Consider the following 9,568-nt stretch of genomic DNA (forward strand, 5'->3'; position numbering starts at 1 on the left):
GGAATGGGGGGGGGGGGGGGGGGGGGCCTGCTGTTTTCTGCTGGTTCCTCTTCCTTGCTGGCCTTGCTCCCTCAGCACTCTCTAGCTTGTCTGACTTCTCTTGGCATCTTTTGGGAAACGATGTTGTTTTGTGGCTTTTTCAGCCTAAGCTAATATTTGTTGTTATTGTTATGTTGTGTGGAGTCGGTTCCAACTCACAGCCGACCCTGTGTAAGCTTTCCGGTGAGCTGCTGGAGGGTTGGAACCACTGACCTCATGGTTCAAGTCAACCTTGCGGCTCAGTGCCTTATCCTGCAGCACCACCCCTGGACTACTAAGCAAATAGAAAGCCTTCAAATGGCTAATAGATGATTTTCCTTAAACTGAGAAGATCTGGTGATGTAAGATGAATTCCTACTAGATTTTGGATAATGCTTTACCTGTTTAAAACACTAAGGTCTAAGTTGATGTCGTATGTTTTCTGGTGTGTTTGGTATGACATCTTGTTCTGCTGTTATCATTTGGCACGCTTCATCTTTTTCAGCTCTCTCAGCTGCACCCTGAAGAAAATCTGGAGAAATTCATTCCTTGCTTAGCTGGCTCGGATGCATTTTATGTAGAGCGAAGCCACATGGATCTGGAGGCAGACCTGAGGTAATGTGAATAGCGGGGCTGCTCTCTTGACACCGGCTCCTGGAAGCTCTGGCTCTTGCCTTTCCCGCTAGGGGCTCTCATTGACTATAGGACACCTGGAGAAAAGCCTCCGGGTGACGTGGAGGACAGCATGAAGGCTTCTCAGAATCAATGTCACCAGTTGGTGACATTTCTGTTTCTCAGTCTAAGGCCTGATAGGAAGCCTCCCCAGAAGGGTCTCTGTGCACACGGGCTGTGCAGGACCCTTGTTGCTGCCTGTATTGGGTACAGGGTGTCTGCTGCCTGCGGTGCAGTAAAGACACGGGGACGGGAGGGGCCCTGACAAGCAGCAGCAGCAGTAGTTAATGGTACTTGGTATCTTCTCTTCATTGGAAATGAACCCTCCTCTTCCAGTTAGCTTTGAAGAATCCTGTTTGAATGCTAATAAGGCCACTTTGTTTCATTTGTAGGTACTTGGCTTCAGTACCTTCTCATGTATTAAAAAATGACCATGTTAAGAAATTTTTCAGCACTTCATCTCCCACCCAACAGCTTCAAAGTCCAAGTGAGTTTGTAAAATATGAGTAAATGAAAATCAAGGTATTTTCACTGTCTCCATGTCTTTATCGTATTTATTTTTTCATTATAGGTCCTGGCAACCCCTCCCTTTCTAAAGTAGGTACCGTGATGGGCATGTCTGGAAGGTGAGAAACCCACTGCTTCTCCCCCTGATTTCTAATAAGGCTTTTATAATGTTTCCTCTGTAAACGGATGGGGGTCCTAAGTTAACCCTGAGTGGTCCATATCAGCCTTGAGTCACATGAAAGTGGATGCAGTCTCAGACCTCCATAGGTAGCTCCCAGAAAGAAGGCTGGGGCTGGTGTGTCCAGACGGGAGGGTCAACACAGGTGACCAGGCTTCCTGCTCTACCAGGCTTTATTGCTTCTTTAGAATGTATCTGAGTTTAGAGAGAGAATCATTTGTTTCATTGTGATGATCTGGTGGAAGACTCAACTGCAGGGCGACTCAGTTCCCACTTCACAGCAGCAAGCGCAGGTCTAGTGGCAATCTGTGTGTGCACGCACATGTGTACAAATGCACTTACACACATGCATGTAAGTTCACACTGTACAGATAAGTAAGAGTGCTGCATACAGATATACGCAAACACATACACCCACAGGCAGGGACTTCAAAAAGTTCATAGGAAATAGAAAGAAAAGATGACAGTTTCCCCACAACATGTGAAGCCCTCTGATCTCTTGTGTTGACATGCTGAAGCACATGTGTAAGCTACACATGTATGTATACATCTGGGTGTGCACACATACCCGTCACACAACTACATCCTCGGACAGGCAGGCCTAGGACACACAACTGCTGCGGGTGCTGGCGGGGTGGGGGGTGCAGTGGGAAGGGGGTTTCCGACTCTGTCTCAGCCGGGGCTCCGATGTCCTTGCAGGCCCGTGTGTGGAGTGGCCGGCATCCCCTCTCCACAGAGCAGCGCCCAGCACCATGTGCCGCACTCCACCAGTGCAACTGCCACCCTGCCCCACTGCACCCACCCCGCAGGCACCAGCTCGGCACTGACCTACCGAGCCCAGATGGACACCTCGCCCACCATCCTGATGTCTTCCAGTCTGCAGAGTCCTCAGACCCAGGAGCAAAATGGGATTTTAGACTGGCTCAGGAAACTACGTTTGCACAAGTATTACCCCGTCTTCAAGCAGCTCACAATGGAGAAGGTAGGTTGGTTACAAGCAAGCAGGATGGGTTGTTTTCTCGGGCCACCTGGCCTCTGCCAGCCATACTGAGATTGGGCAGAATGTGGGTGAGGATGGCGCTGTGCTGGGGGGCAGCAGGGTGCCCTGTGGAGGGCTCGTAGTAAGCAGATCCACCAGCTCCTTCTGGGCTGTCACCAACTAGACACAGCATGTGAGGGGAAGGGCAGTTCTCCAGCATCCTCATGGCAGGGCCAGTGGCTCCAGGAGCAAGCAGACACCACATCTTCCAGTAGCCCCGCATGGAGACGCATGCGGTCTCAGGGTTGGAGAATCTGAAGTATCTTCGGGTCCTTGTCATATGGGAGTTACTGGATGTGTCCCTGCCACTTTAGTATGGACATGGTGTTTGAGCGCTGAGCGCCCCCTGCTGAGTAGAATGGTGTGGTGGCTTTTATCTGTGTACAACTTGCCTGTATCCGGAAATCCACAATTGAACTTTGAAAATCAAGCTGTTAAACTACAGAGTCATAACAAACAGACAGACAGATGTGGTTTTGTATATTATCTGCTTCGGTTCCTAAATCTTAAAAACAAAATTTTACAAACCTCGCCCACGGTCAGTGTGAAATGTTTCATCTGAAGCTCTGGATTGAAATGGCTGCTCTGACAGACGGCTCTGGAAGGCTATACAGACGGAACATTGGGAGTATTCCCCGGCTGTGGCCTACGTGTCATGGGACTCCTCGGTGTGGGTGGTTGTTCCTGTTCTGGATGACTTGCTTCCCACAGAGTTGCTGTGGTCCCTGACACAGTGGTGACATGAAGCAAAGGAGCCCCCAGAAGGAGGCTGTGTGCCTGCCGCGGTCGGTCGGTCTGTCTGTCTGTCTAGGAGGACTGGTGGGTTTACAGGAGCTCATCCCAGGACAGAAATGCCTCTTACTGTTTTCTTTTTAAAAAAAGTTTAATGGTGGTGCCATCCACAGACTAAGACATACGTCACTGTGATGTTGATGAATCAGTCATGCTGCACAGCAGTCATCATTGTCCTTTTTAACTGTGAGGGGGAGTCAAAAATGATCTGCACTCCAGTTATATGAAAACACCTGTCCACAGCTGATAACAACATTGCGCGTGCACGTGAAATGATTCTGTTGAATAGATGAGTGACCGTGGATATTGTGCTTATGAAATCATCCATGACTTGGGTTTTGAAAAGTTTGTGCGAGATGGGTACCAAACAACTCACAGAAGACAACAAAATGTGGACCGATATTCAAAGGAATGTAAAAGTTTGTTTAAAAAAAAAAAATCCCTACTGGTGACAAATGGATTCATCACTCTGACCCTGAGCATGAACAACAGAGTATGGAATGAAAACATCCTCAATCTGGCCTGCCTGAACCAACAAAAAGTTCAAAAGTCAACCATCAGCTCGAAAATTGATGCTTACAATTTTGGGGGGAATTCTCAAGGGCCTGTATTAGACCACTGTCAGGAAAAAGTTTGAACCATCAACAGTGCACCGTACAGCAAGATGCTCACTGAAGAACTGAAACCTGAACTTCGGATTAAATGCTGAGGACTGCTACCCAAGGGTACTGTGATCTTGCATGACGATGCACATCTGCACACCGCTACACCTCTGCCCACACTGGTGACACTTTGCAAAATTTTCTTTTTGAGGTGTTGAAGTAGCCTCCCTGTGGTCCTGATCTGCTTCCCTCGGGCTTTCACCTTTGGTCCCTTGAAAGCAGCCCTTTGAAGATGAAGATTCCCCTATGATAAAGTGAAGACGGTGTGCATTTGTGGCTCGCAGCTCAGCCTAAAACATTTTTTAATAAGGGAATACGAAAGCTTGTTGACAGATGGGCAAAAATGTGCATTGAAGCGAGGGGATTATGTTGAAAAATGATGTATTTGTCTTTTCTCAGAGTTGATTAAAATAAGTTCTGCAACCAGAGTGCAGATAATTTTTTTGACTTACTCTCTTAGTTTGATCACCATCAGCTGGAATTCTGTGCCCCCCAGCCCTGGTAAGGGTTCTGTGCCGCTGGCTAGAGATTAGTCAGTATCTGTCCTTTGGTTTGTACGTGTTTACCTTGTGCCAGTATTTGCAAGCTTCATTTACCTCATAGCCGACATCCGACATTGCTCATTTTGACAAAATGAGACCCCATTGTGTGAAGGCACTGCTGCTTGTTGTCAAGTCCAGTTCATGGCATCACCCCAGTCTCCTAGGGTGACATCTCTCCAGAGGCCCATTGTCAGGCTCAGACCACCGACCCTTCACTAACAGCTGAGCCTTCAGCCATGGCAGCAGTAGAGCTCCCTGTATATGAAAGTTATGGTTAAATGCTGTCAAGTGGATTCCGACCCAGGGCGACCCTGTATGGGGTTTCTGAGGAGCAGTTGGGTGAGTTTAAACCACCGATCTTGTGGTTGAAACTGAGTTTGCGGTTCAGCGCATTAACCCATAACGTCACACCAGGACTCCTATGTATATGAAAGTTGTTCTTAAAGTGCCATCGAGTCAGTTCCAACCCATAGCAACCCTGGATAGGCTTTCCAAGAAGCAGCTGGTGTGCTTGAACCGCTGACCTTGTGATTCAAGCCGAGATTGCAGTCTAGCCCACCAACCCACAGTGCCATCCCAGGACCCTTAGTGTAGTGCTGTAGTATAAGCGCTCGACCTCAAGGTTGGCGGTTCAGACTCACCAGCTGCTCTTCAGAAATCCTATAGTGGGTTACTAAGGGTCGAAACCAACTTGATGGCACCATATTTGAATGGTGGTGGTGGCGGCTGTGTGTTGTGGAGTCAGTTCCAACACACAGCGACCCTGGACAAGGTTTCCAAGGCTGTCAATCTGTACGGGAGCAGAAAGTCTCAGCTTTCTCCTGAATAAACCACATTTTATTGGTGTCTTTATCTGTTGATGGGCACTTAGATTGTTGCCACTTTTTGCATCTTGTGAATAATGTGTCATTGAACATTGGTTGGCAGGTCTCTGAGCTCCTGCTCTTTGTTCTTGTGGGTATGCAGCTAGGAGTAGAATGGTGGGTCACATGGTAGTGTCATGGTCAATTTTGTGAGGAAGCACCCTACTTTTCCCCGATGGCTTCATCATTGTTACGTTCCCACTAACCATGGATGAGGGCCCCAGTGTCCCTAACCCGAGCCACACTGGTGATTTGTAATGTTTCTGACCCTCGCCATGCTAGGGGGCGTGAAGCGGTGTCCCTTTATGGTGGGACCTCCGTCTTCTCTGTAGCACTTGGTTTCCTGTAGCCATCTACCGCATAGTGTGTGCTTTCCAGCTCATTGCTGGTCACAAAGGACCAACAGCCTGTTCTGGCACCGTAGGTAGACACACGAGGCACACAAAATGAGTGTTTCATATCTTGAACCCGTGACATCAAATTATTTAGCAAGTAAATGTTTTTTGTATTCCCATGTCTTACAATGCACAGTGATATTATCTATACTTCTCCTAGAAGTAAAATAGTTGTGTAAAATTCAGCTGTAAGTTATGTCTTTGGAGTCCTGGTTAACTGTGTTGTTTCTCTTGTTTGGAAAGTTCCTGAGCCTCACTGAAGAAGATCTAAACAAGTTTGAGTCCCTCACCATGGGAGCGAAGAAAAAGCTCAAGACCCAACTGGAGCTGGAGAAGTAAGTTGGTTCTGAGATCTGAGTTCTCTGTCTGCGGGACAGAACTCTAGAAGTTACAGTTTCATTAGGTGTCAGTGGCTGGACAACTTTCTAGCCAACACTTTAAAATGGCTACGAATGTGTGTCTGGTGCCATAGGCAGGTCCTCTGTAGTGACCCGTGTGCCACCGTTGAGATGCTTCTGATGGCAGCCACTCCTCCATGAGCAGGTGGTGTGGGAGCCGCTGCACTGTCTGAGCAGGAGGTTCTGGTGCTGACTGGCCCCCTTGTGGCCCTCTCTCCTAGGGAGAAGTCGGAGAAGCGATGCCTGAACCCCTCAGGCCCACCCTCGGTCACCAGCAGCGGTGTGGCGCGTGTGCCCCCCACCAGCCACGTCGGGCCCCTGCAGTCCGTACGTGGCACCCACGCTGCAGGTGGGTGAGGGCTTTGCGGGGGCGGGAGGCAAAGTCTGGCCATCGAGTGCTTGTGTTAAATACATGGGCGTTGCCATGGGCTCTGTTGGTAATTAAGTAGCTCTCTCTCAAAGCACACCATGTCATTTGCCACTTAGAATTATTTTCATCATCATAGTTTTTTCCATGTTTTCCATGAGGAGGAAATATTCTCCCAGCGAGAGACAGTATGACTCGACTGTTTGAGCAGGAGAGTTAGGTCCAGAAGTCTTTGTGGCGAGAGTGGGGTGGGAGCTCCTTCCCCAGAGCCTCCTGGACGCTGGACTGCTAGTAGCGGTCAGTGCTCCAGCCCTCCTTGTCCCTTCTCTTTGAAGGAGGCTGAGGCTGTGTGTCTCAGAGGACACGTATGTGTCGTGTCGTGGTTCCTGCCACAGAGCAGGTGCTCTGAGTGCCGTTCGTCTGCCTAGAGAGACCCTGTGTCTCAAGACCTCATGACACGGGTTTGATACACAGCGCGGCCATGTTTCTGATGACCAGTTTCAGTTGTGTGGCATGGTGGCCCCCATGGTGTCACATAGCCAGTAGGTTCCTGGCTCTGGTGTAAGAAAATCTGCGCGGTCTGGGGTGGATGCTCAGTGATGCCTGCCAGGCCTGACCCCCGCCCTTCCTGCAGAGCTGCGGGTGGAGGTGGAGCCCCCAGCCCACCAGCTTCCCCGGGAAGGCAGCTCCTCGGAGTACTCCAGCTCCTCGTCCAGCCCAATGGGGGTGCAGGCCCGGGAGGAGAGCTCGGACAGCGCTGAGGAGAACGACAGACGTAAGGACGCTCCTGGCTTCCTGGGGCCACCCTGGGCCAAGGCGGGACGCGCTAACTAACGCTCTGTCTCCGGTAGGTGCTGAGCTGCACCAGGAGGCTGCCGAGAAGGAGAAGCCGGTGATGCTGCTGAACCACTTCCCCTCGAGCGCAGCCCGGCCCACGGCCCAGGTCCTCCCTGTGCAGAACGAGGCGGGCTCCAGTGCAGCGGCCCATCACGGCCTGCCTCCACCCATGATGCCTGCAGCCTCCCACCTGGCCCCCATGCGGCTGCTGAGCTCCGTCCACAAGGCCGAGCGCAACGCCACTGACGTGAAGCTGCTCTCGGCATCCATGCACTCGCTTTTGTCTCTGGAGGAAAGGGGCAAAGTCTCTGGACCAAGGGGTGGCATCAAGGTGGACAAGGGCTTTGGGAACACCCTGATGGACGTGCTGCCCGCGCCCACACCCCACCAGCCCGTGCAAGTCCTCGCTGCCGTCCCTGAGGGCAGCTCCCTGTCCCCCTCCATCTCCTTTGGTCCCCGGGCCAAAGTGGTGCCCACCTCAGCGCTGGAGCGGGTGATGAAGACGGCCCCGCAGCCCAGCCTGGCAGTGGACACGAACCCGGCGGCCTCGGGTGCCTCAGGCCCCGTCTTCCAGGCGGCTCGGCCGCCCCTCAAGCTCCTGGTGTCCTCATCTGTGCCTGCGGACTCGGCCGCCGCCGGGCAGACCTCCTGCTCCCATAGTGTGCAAATGAGCGTGCCCCCTGCACTAATCAAGCCGCGGACTGCCCTGTACACAACCAGCACCACAGTCGCCTTCTCCGCGCTCAGCAGCGGGTCCGGGGCTCCCTCGCAGGGCAGCAATCCCCCCTCTTCCAGTAGCCACCCATCCATGGCGAATCTGAGCAGCTGCCCAGCCCCCAGCCCCAGCCCCACGCTTCCCTCCGTTCCTGAGAACAGCTTCTACGCGGGCAGCAGCTCCACAGGAAGCCTGGCTGCTGCTGGTCAAAACCCACATCCCCACCCCCACCACCACCATCAGCAGCCGCCGCCCGCGCCCCCACCTGGCTGCATCGTCTGCACATCCTGCGGGTGCAGCGGGAGCTGCGGGTCGAGCGGTCTGACGGTCAGCTACGCCAACTACTTCCAGCACCCGTTTTCCGGGCCGTCCATGTTTACGTTCCCCTTCCTGCCCTTCAGCCCCATGTGCAGCAGTGGCTACGTGGGCGCCCAGCAGTACAGCGGGGGCGCCGCCTTTCCGGTCGTCCACTCCCCATACAGCAGCAGCCTGGCTGCAGACTCCGTGCTGGGTGGCCCGTCCACATTTGCCGTGCCCCCGATGCAGAACTTCATGGCGGGCTCGGCCGGCGTCTACCAGGCCCAGGGGCTGCTAGGCAGTAGCAACGGATCCAGTCACAAGAAAAGTGGAAACCTCTCCTGTTACAATTGCGGGGCCACTGGCCACCGCGCCCAGGACTGCAAGCAGCCGTCTATGGACTTCAACCGGCAAGGTAAGGCGAGGCACACACAGCTGCTCTCCTTTAGGGGTCCAATTTCCAGAGGCTCTTGAAAATGCACCAGATGCTTGGCTTCACTGCTTCCAAGTGCGTTCCCCCATGAGCGCACTCCTGGGCTGTGGTGGGGGCTCTCTACTGCCCCTCGGCTGTCATGTGGGGGTGCTTGCCTCGTGTCTGCGAGCAGGTCTCGTGGAAAGAGAGTTCAGTGCACATTGTGACAAGTGTGGCTCCTAGACGGTTAGTGACGTGCTGGTCAAGGTTCTCACTGCCCTCATCCAGGGAAAGCTTTCAGAACCTGCTGAGCGGGTCTGTCTGTCCTCTGGGCTACCTCACAGGGTTGAGCTCGGCTTGGGAGGTGTGCCCCACACCCCACCAGCTGTAGAGGTCCTGACAGCCAGGGAGTGTGGGGAATGCTGAGAACAGGCAGCTTGTTGAGATTGAGATGTTACCTGTTTTCCCTCCCCAGGTACTTTCAGGTTGAAATACGCCCCTCCAGCAGAAAGTCTGGACTCCACAGATTGATATTTTTCTCTGGCAGCAGAACGTTATGAAGCCATGGAGACGTGAGGAAAATGAAATTCAACACGGAGCCGTCTGGCTGCTGCTGCGGCTGAGCGTCATCTTTTTAATCCAAAGGTGCTTTACTTTACTAGACCGGATGGGACCCGAGCCTAGGAGTACGTCAGAAGCAATGTGATTGCCAAAACCTGAGTTGGGAGCTTGCTGTCGGGACTCGCCTAGCGGGTGTCTCCATGGTGTGGTGGTGCAGGAACCTCCCCCCTCCGAGGAGCATGGCTGTGACAGGCCCTCCAGGCCGACACGCGGCTCCAAGGCAGCTACACGCCACCTGACCCGAGGACCGAAG

At 52.8% G+C, this 9,568-nt stretch overlaps 1 protein-coding gene across 1 annotated transcript in view; it reads left to right on the top strand.

Annotated features, from left to right (window-relative positions):
- ZCCHC14 (zinc finger, CCHC domain containing 14) overlaps nucleotides 1-9,225 on the top strand; it is a 42,881-nt gene extending 33,656 nt beyond the window's left edge. The window contains exons 5-13 of the mRNA XM_006860278.1: nucleotides 524-633; nucleotides 1,083-1,177; nucleotides 1,262-1,316; nucleotides 2,075-2,357; nucleotides 5,912-6,003; nucleotides 6,288-6,415; nucleotides 7,068-7,208; nucleotides 7,285-8,697; nucleotides 9,170-9,225. Of these exons, the coding sequence (XP_006860340.1) occupies nucleotides 524-633; nucleotides 1,083-1,177; nucleotides 1,262-1,316; nucleotides 2,075-2,357; nucleotides 5,912-6,003; nucleotides 6,288-6,415; nucleotides 7,068-7,208; nucleotides 7,285-8,697; nucleotides 9,170-9,225 (2,373 nt within the window). The remainder of the gene's footprint in view (nucleotides 1-523; nucleotides 634-1,082; nucleotides 1,178-1,261; nucleotides 1,317-2,074; nucleotides 2,358-5,911; nucleotides 6,004-6,287; nucleotides 6,416-7,067; nucleotides 7,209-7,284; nucleotides 8,698-9,169) is intronic.
- Nucleotides 9,226-9,568: the final 343 nt, after the last annotated feature.

Source organism: Chrysochloris asiatica, unplaced genomic scaffold (assembly GCF_000296735.1).
Source record: "Chrysochloris asiatica unplaced genomic scaffold, ChrAsi1.0 scaffold00037, whole genome shotgun sequence".
Taxonomy (NCBI): domain Eukaryota; kingdom Metazoa; phylum Chordata; class Mammalia; order Afrosoricida; family Chrysochloridae; genus Chrysochloris; species Chrysochloris asiatica.